This window comes from Solanum stenotomum, chromosome 1 (assembly GCF_019186545.1).
Source record: "Solanum stenotomum isolate F172 chromosome 1, ASM1918654v1, whole genome shotgun sequence".
Taxonomy (NCBI): Eukaryota; Viridiplantae; Streptophyta; class Magnoliopsida; order Solanales; family Solanaceae; genus Solanum; species Solanum stenotomum.
The window spans coordinates 71,847,117-71,865,902 of record NC_064282.1 but is presented as its reverse complement, the minus strand read 5'-3'; the positions used below and the strand labels follow the sequence as shown (position 1 = coordinate 71,865,902).

Genomic DNA, 18,786 nt, shown 5'->3' with positions numbered 1-18,786 from the left:
TAAAATGCTCTGAGATATATTTTCAGAACTTACATCAAATAAATATCAAAGTCTTTCGCCACATGAGCTACTTTACAGCTAAAGTTAATAAATTTTTGAATGAATTAATTTGATTTTCCAGATAAAAATTATCTCATATTAGTTGACAAGTTCGATATGAAATTTTGGAAGTAACCCACATTTTGATAACGTTCAATTTCTAGGAAGCAACTAACGGTGTAATCATAGTACAACTATTTAACAGTTACGTACAACCAATTACGTGCAGTAAATATCCCCTCCAACTCCTCCTCTTTCTCTGGAGGCATCAAGAACAATGGGGGTTTTCAATCCAAGAATCCAATTGACTATTCTTCTTCTCCTCCTCTCATCTCCGTCTTCCCTATCTCTCAATCTACCCACAAACCCCAATACAACAGTATACGAAATCCTCACTAAATTCAACCTTCCTTCAGGGCTTTTACCAACCTCTGTAAAATCTTACTCTCTTTCCGATGATGGAACATTTGAAGTTTTACTGGAGAAGCCTTGTTATGTGGAGTTTGAATATTTGGTTTATTACGCTGATAAGGTTACTGGGAAGCTGAGTCTTGGGTCGATTACTGATTTAGAAGGAATTGAAGTTAAGAGATTCTTGTTGTGGTTAAATGTGAATGAGATCCGAGTGGATTTGCCATCGTCTGGGAGTATTTACTTTCAAGTTGGGTTCATTAACAAGAAGCTTGATATCAAACAGTTTGAAACTCTTCATTCTTGCCGGGACAATGGTTTGGCCTTGTGTGGAGGACCATCTCTGAGACAGGTGATTTTCAAGTTACATTATGTTTTTTTAAATTGTCTTAAGATTTTTTTTATCAAGTTGTATGGTTCTCTCTTCACTGAGGGTCAATATTGATTTGTTGTGTAAAATGTGAGTGAGCCCTTCATGTAATAAATAATTTTGTAAGGGAATTGAAAAATTGTTGTCACATACCAACACTTGTAATAGTCTGGCAAGATTGTGTATATGGTTCTATATTGTAGACTAAACATTGGCACCTAAAATGCACAAAGAAGCAGAAATTAAGATTTGTAAAGGGCAAGGAAAAATTGGACTTGAGGGGTTTGGAGGCAAGGAGGTTGGAAGGAAAATAACAACAATCTTTAACGGAGTCCTCTATAGAGGGACCCTAAAGAAGAAGGGTAAAGGAAAGGGGATAGGTGGGATTCGATCCCTCTTTTTGTGGATTAAATGGTTCCTTTAGAACATTGGAAAAAAACATTCATTCAATCCTTCCTCACAACTTCTTCTCCACTATTATCTTGGTCAAGTTGAATAACTTCTACCGCTTGCAAAATCATTTTGGAAATCTAGCTCACATATATGGTCAAATCAAATCCTAAAGTCTAAAAATTTTAGGTAAAGCATGACTAGAACAAAGTACTTGGAGTGCAAGTTTAATGACGTAACAAATGAGACATAGGTGGGAGTGAAGATCAATACATAAATCATACCCAAGAAATGGAGCTTCAAGTGTCTCGGGTCCATAAACCAAGGAGATAGGGTGATTGATGATGATATCGCACATTGTATAGGAGTGACGTGGGTGAAAATGGAGGCTTGCATCGAGGGTACTGTATGTACAACCAAAAATTAAGGGTAAATTCTATAGAGTGGTGGTTAGACGATATTGTTGTATGGGACAAAGTGTTGGCCAATCAAGAATGTCCACGTTCAAAAGATGAATGTAGCGGAGATGAGGATACTCAGATAGATGTGTGGGCATACTAGAAGAGATATTATTAGAAAAAAGTAATAAGGGATAAGGTGTGAGTGGCCCCCATGGCAAACAAGTTGTGAGAAGCGAAACTGAGATGATTCAAACTTGTGAAGAGGAGGTGTGCGGATGAGCTAGTAAGGAGGTCTGAGAGGTTGGCTATAGTAGGAGTTAGGAGAGGTAAAGGTAGGCCGAAAAAGAATTGGGGTGGGTGATTAGATAGGACCTGACTCAACTCAAGCTTACTTAGGACATGAACCTAAATAGGAAGGTGTGGAGGTCGATAATGAGAGTAGACAGTTAGTAGCTAACCAAGTGTTGCCGCACTTTATGAGGGAGAGACAGGGGCTAGCATCATCCCTTCCCCGTCTGTTAGTAGTAGTAGTAGTTAGGCACTGCTTAGTTTCTTTATCAATGTGTGATACTATTTGTATTTATTTTGTATCTTGCTATTTTGCTATCACATTTTCCCTGCTTCAATAACTTCTCTTTACAATCTGTCTACCCCACAAAGGTAGGGTTAAGGTTTGTGTACATCTTAATTTCGACAAACCTCACTTGTGAGACTACACTGAGCATGTAGTTGTTATTTCTATATGTGGGCAAATTAAACATATCAAACTGAAAATTGTTTCACTTTCTTTTTTGCAAAATTGTTGAGAAATAACTCTTTAGTTGAGGAAACCCTGATTATAATAATAACATTTACATATGTTAGTTTCATTGTCAAACCATGTCACTGATTAATTTTCAAGGTTTGGTGGTAATTAGTGTTCTCTAGCGTCTAGTTAATTTCCTTGTTCAGCTGCATTAATTTGTTCCCCATGAATGCTCTTGTATTTCCAGTTGTTGCAAGTCTATATTCTATTGGATAAAGGATGCCCCCTATGCAACTATATCTTGTGCTTATGTTTGTAGAGTTGGTTCTAATATTGTTTCCATAGCAAGATCATGAGAAATTGTTTTCTCCGGATTCTAATTTTTACTCATGGACTCTTGGTTTACTCATTGTTTCTTGTCTTGTCTCTCTGGCTGGCTTTGACTCATGGCTCCAAATCTACTGCTCAAACTTCTTTGCAACAAAATATAAATAAGGAATATGAGAATTTGTTATCTGGATGCTTCCTCCTTTTCTAGGTTTTACTCATCGTTTCTGTTTTACTTTCGTAATTCACAACTTGCCTCAACAGAATGCCAATTTTCTGAGAAATTTATTGAGAAGAAAGGACAAGTAGTGACACAGGCTGTTTCCCTTAGCTAATGTTAACTAAAGATAAAAATGATGGTAGCCTTCTCAGAGAATTACTCTCTATCTGGTTGGATGAAGCCATTACTCAACAACATATTATCAAGATTGGCAAACTTCATTCAAGCTAATTTCATCTAAAATGATGTTTTGGGATACTGTTGCTTGAAATTTTGGGTAATTGTGGACAGTTAACAGGTGATCACTTCTATTGATATTAGATATGAAAATCTCTACAACAGGTCATCACACAGTCCTTGAATGTCAGTTGTTGGTGCCTTTATTCACCCGTAAAAGAAGCTGGTTGTTATTCTAATGAAGTTACTGTCTTAACTCTTAAGCATTTTATTTTACAATGACCTATCTGAAGAGATTACGGGAAAATGCATGGGATTTAATTGTTTTTCTTGATAAGTTAAATGCAGAGGACTAAAGTTGAATAACAGTTGTAGAGCTGGTCATTTTTCTTTTTTGATAGACGTATACTATAACAACTGTATAGTCCCCCAAAAATAATAAACAATTACAAATAAAAGGAACCCTTCCTATCAACGTTTCTTCTTACTGATGTCTTAAACATCAAAAATATCTTTTGCTTCTATTAAACATTCCTGTTTACTCCAAAATAATGAGCGACTACGCATTTCATCTTCAACTTCTAGATGTTGCGGTGCTTGTTTTCAAAACCCCTTTGGTTTCTCTCTTTCCAAACAGTGCACTATATACATGTTGGGAAATCCTCTGTCTCTCCTTCTGGTTGGTCAAATTTTCATCTGTCACGACTCGAGACTACCTCCTAGTCGTAACACGGTGCTTAGAGCCACAAGTGACCCAAACTAACCCATGGCCTAGCACGACACTATGATTTATGTAAATAATAACTTTACTGAATGTGAAAGCTAAACTGAAATAGCTGAGTGGTCTGGAATATAAAATTTAAATACTTGTCTATCTGACTGTCTATTTGAAAGCCTTTAGTAAGATGAGTTTCTAGGACAAGCCCCAACTAACTCTAATTGTCTGAAAAACAAAAGATTTAATAATTGAAAGAAATATAAAGGTTGTCCTCGAAAGATGAGGACTCACCAAATGTGTTGCTGAGCTGATCGGAAGTTGTACTAACCGCATGCTGAATGCTAAACGTCTGAACCTATATTATAAAACAACATAGCGCAAAGAGTATGCAGTCAGTACTTTGAATGTATTGAGTAGGTGAAATGACCGAGTAGTAAAACATGTAATTGATAAATGCTAAAAACGGGGATAACTGACTTACAAGGTCATGCAACATTTGAGACTGGACTGTGGGAGATACTAATAACTAACGGAGTTTAATGTTATAATCCCATCAAAGAGGGCCCAATATAACTTGCCAGGGTATAAAAGGTGATTTGTGCTAATGTGGTACCACTAAGTTGATGTCCATAAAGGACTAAGGAGTCAAGTCATGGTCTGACGGGTGACCCTTATAATCCTTCGGTGGTACGTAGTTTTGGGACTTAGAGATTGCTACAAAAAAGGTTTTAATCCTAACTAACGGATGAGCCTTCATCCCTAAATTCGCTCGGTGCTAAGTAACTGTCACTCCTCGAGTCTACACCCTGGACGTGGCTGGCACTCGAAAATCATTTCTAGTCCCCAAGCGAACCCTTGGTCTGGCTGACTACTAAGCGGAAGACTAAACACATAAATCATGAAGCTTTAAGTGATGAGCTTTTAAAACAATAAACTAAATCTCAAAAGTTGTATGAAAATAATGATAAAATTTGTCAAAACATTTAAGAAGAAAACTGAAATGGCTCTCTAACTCTATTTGTCTATGAAGCCTCTACTGTTTAAAGATAGGTGTCAGGACAAGACCCATGACTACTTTAAAATACTACTAAAGCAATAAAATTAGAGTCCTCCGAAAGCAAGAAGGCCTCACCAAAAGCTGACGAAATGCGTGATCTCAACGAAGTGTTTGTTGATGATCCTGAACATCTATGTATGCATAATCAAACTATCCAAGAAGAAGAACCGAAAATAAAGTGAAAATTATGCTTTCATAAGAACCCTAACTTCTATAGAATTCATTATCTGAAAAACTCGGTTTTCTTTGGGACTCTATTGGTGAAAACATATCCATTGATGAAATTCCACACTTGGAATGGAGACCCTAGTTTGATTCCTTGAACTGAAGCTTGTAGATCAAGAACCCTAGTTCTTGCTTGAGAGGAGTTGAGACGTATGATTCTAATCTTTGGGTGGTGGGTGTGAATGGGAGGAGGGGGGGGGGGTTTAGGTCGACTAAGTTCTGCTTAATCCCTCTAAGAATAGTGGGGAAAGTTTAAAACAACCCTGAAGTAAAAACTAGCGGCAACTTCTACGAGGGCCATCTAAGGTCCGTGGATTGGACTACGGGCCGTAGATTCCTCTCGTAGAAATCAGGCCTAAATACTGGGGTTCTGAAGTTTGATCTATGAGACCCATTTATGGTTCGTAATTCCATTTATGAGCTGTAGATGTGGGTTGTAAAAGTCAGTCAAAAATCAAGTTTCAGGACTTTGATCCACGAGCCCACCTGTAAAAGCATCTACAACCTGTGGTCCTTGCTCGTAAAACTTAGGTTAAATTTCCAATCTCCGAAGTTGATCTACGGATCCCATATACGGTTTGTGGTTCCATTTTTGGCCCGTAGATGGCGTTCGTAAATCCCAAAATTTCTGTAGTCTTAAATTTCCTGGCTTACAATATCTGATTTGGACTTTAGAACTTCTAGAGTGTTACAATATCTCATACTTAGGAATATTCGTCTTTGAATGGAGTCTTAATAAGTTGAAAAGAGTAGGGAAAGATCTGCAAACCCAAAACTTAAAACTAAACATTGAAAACTAATGGAATGACGGACTCCAAACTAAAACACGAAAGGTGACTGATTTCATGAACATGCATGCATACTTAGACATGTGAATTAATTGGAAGACATGAATCTGAATAGAGTACTATGGAGGAACTATTACCTCACGCTGGAATTGAACCGGAAGGAAAGAGGTGGAGATACTTGGCCATCTTCCGCTTCCTAAGTCGCTTCTTCAACCAATTGATTCCTTCAAAGGACTTTTATTGAAGCGACTTCCTTATTTCTCAACTAACGAACCTGACGATCAAGAATCTCGACTGGGCTCTCTTCGTAAGAGAGACTTATCCTTCACACCAACACTCTCTAAAGGCACAACTGAAGTGGGATCACCAATGCTTTTCATCAGTAAGGACACAAGGAACAGTGGATGCACTAATGCCAATTCTGCAGGTTAATCCAGCTCATTAGGCCACATTACTGAAATACCTCAGAATCTAGGACCAACATAACGGGCAATCAACTTTCCTTTCTTACTAAACATCATCACCCCTTTCATGGGTGAAATTTTCAGATATACCCAATCATTAGAAAATTCAAGCGCTCTTCTCCTCACATTTACATATGATTTTTGTCTACTCTGAGCCATTCTCAACCTATCTCTAATAAGTTGAACTTTCTCCCCAGCCTCATGAACTAATTCAGGCCCTATCAGGGCCATTTCACCAACCTCAAACCACCCTATATGAGATCTACACCTACTATAAAGCGCCTCAAATAGAACCATCTGAATACTGGAGTGGGAATTGTTATTATAAGCAAACTCAATAAGAAGCAAGTGATCATTCCAATTACCCTTAAAGTTGATCACGCAAGCTCTCAACATATCCTCCAAAGTCTGAATATTCTGCTCTGCTTGACCATCATTCTGCGGGTGAAATCCTTTACTAAGCTTAACTTGAGTACCAAGAACTTTTTGAAATTACTTCCAAAACTAAGAGGTGAACTGAGTACCCCTATCTGAGATGATGGATAACGGAACCCCATGCAATTTCACTAACTTTCGGATGTAAAGTCTAGCATAGTCCTCGGCTGAATAAGAAGTCTTAACGAGTAAGAAATGTTCTGACTTAGTCATTCGGTCTACTACCACGTAGATAGAATCATGTTGTCACATATGCGAGGCGAACTTGTGATAAAATCCATATTCAAATTCTCCCACTTCCAAGTAGGAAAACTGGTATCCTGAGTCATACCTCCTGGTTTCTGATATTCAACCTTAACTTATTGGCAATTTGGACACTTGGCCACAAATTCCGCTATATTATTCATACCATTCCACCAATAGACTTTCCATAGGTCACCGTACATCTTAGAGTATCAAAACTGGGAGCTTTTGTTAAAATTTGTTGCCTCAATCTGTCAACATCTTGAACACACAAACGATCCTGGTAATGATGCACACGATCTCCCCCTTTAGAGAAAACCTTCCACAATCTTTTTAAGAATTGCTTCCTTCAATTCAATTAAGGTTGGATCATCATCCACTTTTGTCTTAACATTTATCACAAGAGACGATTCTGACCCATTCTGAATAATAACTCTACCATTAGCCAAATCCGCAAGGTAAACTCCCAACGAGCAAGCATGTGAACAGCATGAACCAACTCCTTCTCCTCCCCCTCAACATGAGCGACACTATTCATAGACAACCAGCTGAGAGCATCTGCCACTACATTGGCTTTACTCGAATGATAAAATGCTCATGTCATTGTCTTTCAACAAGTCAAGCCATCTCCTCTTGCGAAGATTCAAGTCCTTTTGATTAAACACATATTAAAGACTTTTATGGTTCTCTAAACACAACTAGGTGAACACCAGAAAGATAGTGCCTCCAAATCTTCAAGGCAAACACGACCGCTGCTAACTCAAGATCACGAGTGAGGTAATTCTTCTTATGAACTTTAAGTTGCCTCAAGCATAAGCTATGACCTTACCATGTTGCATTAACACACAACCTAAGCCAATCCTGGAAGCATCATAATAAACCACAAACCCATCTAAACCTCCTGGTAAAGTCAAAACTGGGCTGAAGTAAGTCGAGTCTTCAACTCTTGAAAACTCTTCTAACAAACTTTGGACTACTGAAAATGTCAATCTAGACAAAGGAGAAGCAATAGAGGATAATCATTCAATGAACCATTTATAGTAACCAGCTAAACCGAAGAAGCTCCTAATATTTGAAGGAGAGAGAGGTCTAGGCTAGTTCTTAACTGCATTAGTCTTTTGAGGGTCAACCTGAATGCCCTCTCCAGAGACTACATGACCAAGGAATGCTACTGATTTCAACCAAAATTCACATTTATCGAACTTAGCAAACAAATGGTGGTCCTTAAGAAGTCGCAAGACAATCCTCAAATGACCTGTATGCTCATCCTTGCTCTGAGAACAAATAAGGATGTCATCTATAAAGACTGATGAACAGATTCAAATACTGTTTGAACACTCTATCCATCAAGTTCGTAAAAGTTGCTGGAGCCTTTTGTTAGTCCAAAAGACATAACAATAAATTCATAGTGGCTGTCTTCAAAATGTCACAATCTCCGACTCTAAGATGATAATAGTCTGATCTGATGTCTATCTTTGAGAAGAAGCTGGCACCCTAAAGCTGGTCGAAAAAGTCATCAATCCTAGGAATGGGATACTTATTTTTTATTATGACCTTGTTCAACTAACGGTAATCAATAGACATTTGGAGAGAATCATCTTTCTTACGCACGAAGAGAATTGGAGCACCCCATGGGGAGATGCTGGGTCTGATCAAACCTTTATCTAGGAGGTCCTTTAACTCCTTAAACTCAGCTGGAGCCATTTTATAAGTTGGAATAGAGATTAGTTTTGTATTTGGAGGAAGGTCTATTCCAAAGTCGATTTCCCGTTTGGGAGGGACTCTGGGAAGATCCTCTGGGAACACTTCAGGAAATTCACTTACCATTGGTTTTAATCGAAGGGTTGGGCTTTCGGAACTGGAATCCTTAACCCAGACTAGATGGTAGATACAACCCTTAGAAATCATTTTCCTGGCCTTAATGATAACATTGTTACTTATATTCACAAATATGTCCTCGATGTAACAAACTAAACAATCATTTAAAAATTCATCACTAATACAACATTTCATTCTTAATATGCTTCATGGATGAGAAGGCTCACTCTACAATTGTAGTAGCGACAAGTAAAATCAACTTTAACCTCACAAGTAAGTACACAAGAGAATAAGTCTCTATGAGATTTGCATTACCCAGTGCTTCTGCCAAATCACCAATTTCTTTCAAATCAGAAAATGTAGGATCACCACGCTGCATGTGTATTATGAAAGTATCAAGTTGATGAGTGAGATCTTGAAGCTTTGGTTCACCAAACTCATCTGGATAATAAATGGTCAATGTCATTATCTTTCCTTATTAAAATTAGCAAAAACATTAGCCGAATTCAAGCTTGTCCGTACCAAGAAGCAAGTTACCACTCACAACATCAAAACGATATTAAGCTCTTGCAGTTGCAAGTCAATAATAACATAAAAGATCTCAACACGCAAGTGATGTGAATACGTAACACTACAAGACCTACGCTTTGACTTTCCAGGAATATAAAATTTATCCTTCTTAGTTACCACAATTTCATGTTTATCACAAAATGAAAAAACTTCATTCATCAAAGATTCTTAATTATCATCTCTCAACAATTGTAGTCTTTTTTTAGTAATATCAAGAAATACCAAGACATTAACAATATCTTGCTCCGTTCTCTACAATGCTGCACTCAACTTATTTGATATCACCAGTATTATCAAGTGAAGCAAGAAAACAAATTCAAATTCATTGATCATACTTAAGAAAGCTCCTGCTTGCAATCTATCACTGGGTTGTAACCTCCTCATTTAATTGTATCAAGCACATGAGCTATAGATGAATATAAAACAACAAAGTTATCTAGTGTTCTAAAATGAGATCCCTAACGAGTGTCACCTGGCCTTTGAAGCCCTCATTCTTGAATCAAGCCTTTTCCACTTTGAACCTCACCGCTTTCTTGTAGTTGTTCCAACATTTCTGCTTGATGGTCCTGAAGTTGATCTCTACACTTAAATGATGCTCCAACAACATTCAACACATTAGCAATAATAACAAAGAAGTTGTCCACAAGCAAATGTTTTTTGGCAACAACTACAAGTGTCAATTGTAGTTAGTGAGCAAAACAGTTAATGCAATATGTTTGATGAAATTTCCTGCAAAATCAAACCTTTAAAGACCATTCATCTCTCCCTGCATGTTAGTAGCCCTATCATTGCCTTGTCCACGTATTTTGATGTACTCAAAGAGTTTAAAAAACAAAGATCATATTGTTTCCTTCAATGATTGTGCTGGTGTATCACCAACATGAACAATAGTAACAACTCGCTCATTCACTTCGACTTTTTTATTAACATACCGCAAAGCACGGGCCATTTGTTCATGGTGTGATGTCCTTGGATTCATCAACTAATATTCCAAAAAAATTCTCCATCAAAGTCATCAATTACTGGTTTCGTGATTTCTTGTGCACAAACACTCATTATATCCTTTTTGAATTTTTGGAGAAGTCATCATAGCATTTTTTGGAGCAGATTTTAAAATAACACTATTCACATCCGAAAGCATTTTTCCAAGCCATTCCAAAAGACCTAAAAAAAGGCCTGTATTTTTTGAAGATTTACTTTCACCATGACCTCGAAAAGACAACCAAAATTCTAAGAGGTTCCTTGCCATATTAGTAGAAGCCTCTAAACGAATTCGATGCTCACTTCTTGTTTTCTCAAATTGTTGTTAGCAACTTGAATGGATTGAGATTGATTCTCAAAAATCTAGCATCTTGTTGAAACACCTATTGTGGACGTTATTTACTTCAGCAACATATAAATCAATTCATTCCAAACTATGATTCCAAGTCTTAAAACCAGTTTTCTTGAAAAAATCACCCGCATTTCCCTTTACACAGTCATTTTTATATAAATAGCAACATAAGCAAAATACAACATCTTTCTTCACACTTATACTCTAATTCACCTAGAATATGAACTCTTAAACCATGTCAAACAAAATCGATTCATTTTTGTTCGGAATCTAGTTTGAGGATATCGAGAAATAATCAGTTGACAAGGCCTTTGTTGAATGTAGTGTCTTCTCACTTTATCTCATATTTTAGTGCTATAATTATGAATGGATATTCTTTCTCCAGGATCCGGTTTAAGTGACTTTAAATCAAACTCATCTATAAAACGTGGAGAATTGTCTCTAAAACTAGAACTTGGTTGAGAAGAATTATGTTTCTTCAAACATCTATCCATTTCAAATCACAAGAATCAACAACAAATTCCTACCTAACAAAGGTTTAATCAAGAATACAAGTAAATATTACATTGTTAACAGGGAGATTGTACCCCTCTAGCCCTCCTTTCGCAACACAACAAAAGTAAAATATAATAGAGTTGGGCGACCTGTTAGAGCTGCTGAAGTGTTAGGCTGAGTCTGCTGGTAAATATCCTTACCCCTACCTGATGCCGCTGGGCATTCCCTTAACTTGTGGTCTGAATTGCCACATCCAACACAATTACCACTACTAGCTATACACCCTCTGAGATGGTTCTTACCTTACTTCTGATAAACCAAAAAGGTACAACCACTAGTGACACTACCCTGGGACTTAGAGCTTGGTGCCCTATCCATGTTCTCCTGTATGAACTTGGGTATTGGGGCACTAGCAAAGGATGGGGCTGAACCTCAAAACTTATGATGAAAATGAGAGCGATTTTCACCACCTAACTTCTGTGGAGACTAGTCCACACTGTCTGTTGTAGCCCTCTTACTCCCCCTAGTACTCTCCTTGACCTTCTCTTCCTCAATCTATTGAGCATGAGTGATCAACCTAGAGATGTTCAACTCCTTGATCAACATAGCAGTTCTATACACCTTTACTAGTCTCTGAAACACCTAAAACAAACTTGCTCATATGGGACCTGGAGTCGGTCACCATAGATGCAACATACTTGGAGAGTTGGGTAAACTTCAAGGAATACTCCTTCACCGACATGTTCCCTTGCTTCAGATTAATAAACTCCTAGACCTTGGCCTCCCTTAGCTCAAGCAGAAAGAACCTGTCTAGAAATGCAGCCACAAGCTTCTCCCAGTTCATTGGACCTGCATTAACCCCTCTGTCATCCTTTCCACTGCTAGTACCAAATTTGAGCCACTCCTTTCAACTGGTAAGCGGCTAAGTATGCATTCTCCATTGGGGTCGTCCAGCCATTCCGACGCCCAAACTGTTTTTGAGCAGATCCGATCGCTGGAATTAGGGTTTCGACTATTTCCAAGCTGTTTCCGGCGACTTTTTCTTTGAGATTTGAATTTTCGGACAATCAGATCTCTATAATCAAGTTTTTTGTTGTTTCCAAGACAAATTTAGCATAATGTGTTTTGGGTGATATGTTTTTGGTTCTAAAAATATGGGGATTGGAAGTTCTAGCCCTATAATCACTTCAGAACTTTTATTGGGAAGTTCAAACTATTTATCTTGGCTTTCTCGGTTGAGCTGTGGTGCAAGGGTCAAGGTATCCAAGATCACTTAACGAACATGACTTATGTGGTAGATGTAAAGGCAAAGACTAGTGAGGAAGATGCAAAAGCCAAAGCATAATGGGAGAAAGTAGATGCTCAATTATGTAGTCTCCTATGGCGTTATATTGATTCCAAATTGATGCCTTCGTTTTGCCCATTCCAGAGGTGTTATACAGTTTGGGAAAAGGCTCGTGCTTTATACATTAATGACATATCTCGATTCTATGATGTGATATCTCGGTTTACCAACTTAAAGAAATAAGAATCTAATATGTCTACTTGGGACAGGCAGTCACAGAGGAATTCGACATGTTGATGCCAGTTACTATGATTGTGGAAAAATAACAAGAACACAAACAAACATTGTTTCTAGTTCTTACCCTTGCTGGACTTCCTCCTGACCATGATTCTGTGCGTGATCAAATTTTAGCTAGCCCTACAATTCCTACAATGGATGAATTATTCTCTCGTCTACTTCGTGTTGCCGCGCCTCCCAGCCACAAAGTAGTTCCATCACCTACCATTGACTCATCTACTCTCGCATCTCAAACCATAGAAAAACAAGCATATCAATCTATGGAGAATCAACGAGGAGGAGGTCGTCTTGGAAAACCTCGATCCAAGTGTAGTTATTGTCATAAGTCTGGACACACTCGTGACATATGTCATCCTTTGCATGATCCACCACCCAGTTATGATCGTGTTGCTCTAAAGGAATATAATGAGTTCCTTTGTAATCGTGCAAGTAAGCAAACATCTCCACAAGAAGCATTTGTTGCTCCGCCTGATCGACCATCTCATAATGCTCATATTGCTCAATCAAAATATGATGAGTTCCTTCAATATCGAGCAAGTAAGCAAATGTCTCCATAAGTAGCTTCGGTTGTTCAACATGATGTTGCTGTTGCGGGTAATTCTTTTGCTTGTGTTTCACAATCTAATACTCGTGGATCATGGGTCATGGACTCGGGTGCTTCTGATCATATTTTTGGTAACAAATCACTTATGTCAGGTATTGTTTATTCATAATTTCTTCCTGCTATTACTTTGGCCAATGGGATCCAAACAAAACCAAAAGGGGTTGGAAAAGCCACACCCCTATCTTCTGTCACTCTACACTCTGTTCTCTATGTCCCTAGTTCTCCTTTTAATCTGGCATCTGTTAGTCGTTTGATAGGTGCCCTACATTGTAGCATAACCTTTTTTGATGATTCTTTTCTCATGCAGGACCGCAGCTAGGGACAAATGATTGGCACATGACATGAATCACAAGGCCTTTACTATCTTACCTCTTCAAATTCCTTCGCAACATGCTCTGTTACAGATCCTTCGGACCTCATTCACAAACGTTTGGGACATCCGAGTCTATCCAAACTGCAACAGATGGTGCCTAGTTTATCTAAATTAGATTGTGAGTCATGTCAACTTGGGAAACACACTCGTGCCACATTTTCACGTGGTACCGAGGGGCATTCAGAATCTATTTTTTCAGTAGTTCATTCTGATATTTGGGGTCCTAGTAGAGTTAGTTTCACCTTAGGATTTCGTTATTTTGTTAGTTTCATTGATGATTATTCGAGATGCAAAATCAGTTTGGTGTTTCTATTCGTACTTTTCGTAGTGATAATGCCTTAGAATACTTACCATTCCAGTTTCAGGAGTTTATGTCTCACTAAGGAATTATTCACCAAACATCTTGTCTATACACTCCTCAGCAAAATGGTGTAGCAGAAAGAAAGAATAGGCATCTCATTGAGACTGCTCGCACTCTCCTTATTAAATCCCATGTTTCGCTGCGTTTTTAGGGTGATGCAATCCTTTCATCTTGTTATTTAATGAATAGAATGCCCTCATCTTCTATTCAGAATCAGATTCCACATTCCATATTGTATCCTCAGTCACATCTCTATTCTATCCCTCCTCGTGTATTTGGGAGCACATGCTTTGTTCATAACTTAGCCCCAGGAAAAGATAAATTAACCCCTCATGCTCTTAAATGTGTCTTTCTTGGTTACTCTCGAGTTCAAAAAGGATATCGTTGCTATTCACATGATTTCCGCCGATATCTTATGTCTGCCAATGTAACATTCTTTGAATCTCAACCTTACTACACATCTTCTGATCATGCTGATGTCTCTGAGGTCTTACCCATACCTCAAGTCTTGCCTGTACCGACTTTTGAGGGACCTACGGTTACTTCTCCATCTCTAGTTGTAGTGCCACCACTCCTAACTTATCATCGGCGTCCATGTCCAACAATAGTCTCAAATGATTCATGTCATGTGTCAGATCCTGCTCCCTCTGCGGCCTTGCCTCCTGCTAGCCAATCGATTACACTTCAAAGAGGTACACGATCTACTCGAAATAATAATCCACATTATACTTTCTTGAGTTATCATCGTTTATCTTCACCCCATTATGTCTTTGTATCATCTTTTCCCTCAATTTCCATCCCTAAAACTACAGGAGAAACACTTTCTCACTCTGGATGGAGGCAGGCTATGATTGATGAGATGTCTACTTTACATTCGAGTGGTACTTGGGAGCTTGTCTCCCTTCCTACAGGTAAGTCTATTGTTGGTTGTCGTTGGGTTTATGCAGTCAAAATTGGTCCAGATGGTCAAGTCGATCTGTTTAAGGCTCGCCTTGTTGCCAAAGGGTATACTAAGATATTTGGGCTAGATTACAGTGACACTTTCGCTTCTGTGGCCAAAATAGCATCTGTCCATCTATTTCTATCTATGGCTACCGTTCGTCATTGGCCTCTTCATTAGTTGGACATTAAGAATGCTTTTCTGCATGATGATCTTGAGGAAGAAGTCTATATGTAGCAACCACCTGGTTTTGTTGCTAGGGAGAGTCTAGTAGCCTTGTATGTCGATTGCGTCGGTCACTCTATGGTCTGAAACAGTCTCCTCGAGCTTGGTTTGGAAAGTTCAACACAGTAATTCAGGAGTTTGGCATGACTCATAGTGGATCTGATCACTCTGTGTTTTGTCGGCATTCAACACCAAATCTGTGTATTTATTTGATTGTTTACGTTGATGATATCGTTATCACCGGCAATGATCAAGTTGGTATCGCTAATTTGAAGCAGTATCTCTTTAAGCATTTCCAAACTAAAGACCTCGGCATACTGAAGTATTTTTTAGGTATTGAGGTTGCTCAATCTATATTAGGTATTGTTATTTCTCAACGCAAGTATGCTTTAGACATTCTTGAGGAGACAGGAATGATGGGATGTAAACCCATTGACACACCTATGTATCCGAATGTTAAACTCCTTCCAGGACAGAGGGGAGCAACTCAGTAATCCTGAAAGGTATAGACGGCTGGTTGGAAAGTTGAATTATCTCACGGTGACTAGACTGGACATCTCTTTTCCTGTGAGTGTTGTAGTAAGTTTATGACTTCTCCTTGTGATAGTCATTGGGAAGCAGTTGTTCGTATTCTGCGATATATAAAGTCAGCTCCTAGTAAAGGACTACTCTTCGAGGATCAAGGCCATGAGCATATCACCGGATATACAAACGCTGATTGGGCAGGATCACCCTTTGATAGACGTTCTACATCCGGATATTGTGTTTTAGTAGGAGGTAATTTGGTGTCATGGAAGAGTAAGAAACAAAGTGTGGTTGCTCGATCCAGTGCAGAAGCAGAATATCTAGCAATGGCTGTAGCAACTTGTGAGCTAGTTTGGATCAAACAGTTGCTTGGAGAACTGAAGTTTGGAGAAACCGGTCATGTGGAACTTGTGTGTGATAATCAAGCGGCCCTTCATATCGCATCAAATCCAGTGTTTCATGAGAGGACTAAGCACATTGAGATTGATTGTCACTTTGTGAGAGAAAAGATACTCTCGGGAGATATTGTCACCAAATTTGTGAAGTCAAATGATCAACTTGCAGATATCTTCACCAAGTCCCTTACCGGTCCTCGTATTAATTACATTTGTAACAAGCTAGGTATATATAATTTGTATGCACCAGCTTGAGGGGGAGTGTTAGAATAGAATAGATATACACAATCCTACACGTAATATGAATAGTTTATAGTCTCCTAGTTGGTAAGGAATTGTATCATAGTGTCTATAAATAGGGTTCTCTATGTAATAACTAAAACACAATTCAATAATATTTTTCTCATATATTTCTCACATACTGAATATGTGAAAATATGCATGATAAGACTACAAAATTGAACATGATAAGACTACTAAATCGAATGGAAGACCCTAGCTTGATTCCTTGAACCGAAGCTTGAAGCTAAATAACCCCAGTTCTTGCTTTAGAGGAGTTGAGACGTATTGATTCTAATCTCTGGGTATTGGATGTTAATGGAAAGGTTTAGGTCGACTAAGTTTCCCTTAATCTCTGTGAGAAGTATAGGAGAAAAATATTATTGAATTGTGAATTGACATTATTACATGGAGACCCTATTATAGACACTATAATACAATCCTTTACCAAGAAGGATACTAAATATTATTCATATTCCTATTCCTATTCCTATTCTAAGTAGGATTGTGTACATCTATTCCTATTCTAGCAGCCTCTCTTAGAATAGGCTACAACGATTTAGTATAGGAATTAAAAGAGTAGAAAAAGATCAAAACAACCATGAAGGAAAACTGTCGGCAGCTTCTACGAGGGCCATCTTGAACTACGGGCCATAGATTCCTCTCATAGAAATTTGGCCTAAATACTGAATTTCTGAAGTTTGATCTACGGGACTCATTTATGATCCATAAACGTAGTCCGTAAAAGTCAGACAATAATCGATTTCTAGTACTTTGATCATCAAGCCCATCTACGACCCGTAAAAGCATCTACGACCATACTTCAGCCACTGTTGCATCTTGTTGTTGGCATAAGTTGTAGATGTCTGGATATATTTGTTTCAACGGTCCATGACCAATCCATTTCTCCTCCCAAAACGATGTGTAAGTTCCCAAAAAAAACACGTTGCAAACTTATGATAAAAGGAAAGGAGCTTGGCTAATGGCATTCTTGTGGTTTTTTAAACCAAGTTTTCAACTGATTTTGATGTTTAATTTATCTATTGTTAAGATCAGCTCATACAATCTTCAAGTTGTCCAAAATGAGCTAATTTAGCTCTTGAAACTAGGTCAATAAAAATAAACAAAATTGTGGAGACTTTGTAGCTTTTACTTCCCTTGACACACTTTTTCATCCCCTGTCTGCAATTTCTCAAACCTATGCAAACTCCCTGTAATCTGTTGATCATTCTCCTATGTTAATACCAAACCCTACTGGTGAAGTGTGTTGAGTGAAAGTAGACAAGGAAGGGAAGTAAATTTTCTTTGACATTGTACTACTTTCAAATATGAATGGTGATAAGACCTTGGTTCAATTGTAGCATAATCTCTTGTTGGTTTTAACCTACATCTAGTTCAAATACCACTTCGATTGTACTTCTTGAAGGGAGGATGCAAACACGTTATACACATGGGACTTGATGGGATTTATCTTTTCAAAGCTTTATCAACTTTACTGTATTAGTGCTTCCTGATGAGATGTCTAACCCTCACCTTTTTTGGTTCCGAAGGTCATATGTAGCAATTTCTCATCCTATTGAACCATATTCTCAAAAGGTTTACCTTTCAAATCAAAAGTATCATATTGTGATATAGGAAAGCTTCTAGGTGTTATGACTTGTAACGAGCAAAGTTTTCGACTGTTAATTTCTATTATAGATTGATTATGCAGTAATTGTTTTGTTTCAGTTTACTATTGGTATTGTCTATCTGATGGTTAGGTGATACTCTGGGATGACCTCTGTTGGGTTGATGTTTTACTCTTTCAATACTTTTCACTGTATGTTAGAAAAAGTAGAAAAACACTTTTACATCCGTGGTCTGAACTTTATCTTCTTGTCAGGATTTGATATTTCAAGCTGACTGGTCTCTCATTTTTACAGCTTTCGGCTCCTGTCAATAATATGGAAATGTTTGTTACAGAGTAGCCTGGGATCTAATATGCATATCAAGCCAAAAGTTGGAGCAGATGGAGATATCATCTACTTCATCTATTCACGTCTTTTGAAGCCGAGAATGTACTAGATGTATAATCAAGAAAATTAAGATTCCACTAATATATCATGTATAACGAGCTTATCTTTGATGTATGGTTCTCTTCCTCCCCCACCTCCTGCCCTGTTCCACCAATTTCCGCAAAAAGATTAGAGAAAAAATAAAGAAAGAAATGGATTGGATGTAGTCCAGTGTTGGAGTTGAATTTCAAATTTGAGTAGCTTCTTTTATTGTTACTGCGT

General features: G+C 38.1%; 1 protein-coding gene across 3 annotated transcripts; it reads left to right on the top strand.

The window, feature by feature from the left end:
* The first annotated feature begins 223 nt into the window (after positions 1–223).
* LOC125865504 (uncharacterized) lies at positions 224–18,722 on the top strand. 3 transcript variants are annotated; one of them, XM_049545702.1, is made up of 3 exons: positions 286–802; positions 3,015–3,110; positions 18,393–18,722. In XM_049545702.1, the coding sequence occupies exons 1-3, from the start codon at positions 317–319 to the stop codon at positions 18,450–18,452; spliced, it is 642 nt and encodes a 213-aa protein (XP_049401659.1). In that variant the 5' UTR covers positions 286–316; the 3' UTR covers positions 18,453–18,722. The 3 variants fall into 3 exon arrangements, with proteins under 3 accessions (XP_049401672.1, XP_049401659.1, XP_049401666.1); XM_049545715.1 differs by lacking the exon at positions 3,015–3,110 and having other exon boundaries at positions 224–802; positions 18,433–18,722; XM_049545709.1 differs by lacking the exon at positions 3,015–3,110 and having other exon boundaries at positions 288–802.
* The last annotated feature ends 64 nt before the right edge of the window (positions 18,723–18,786 follow it).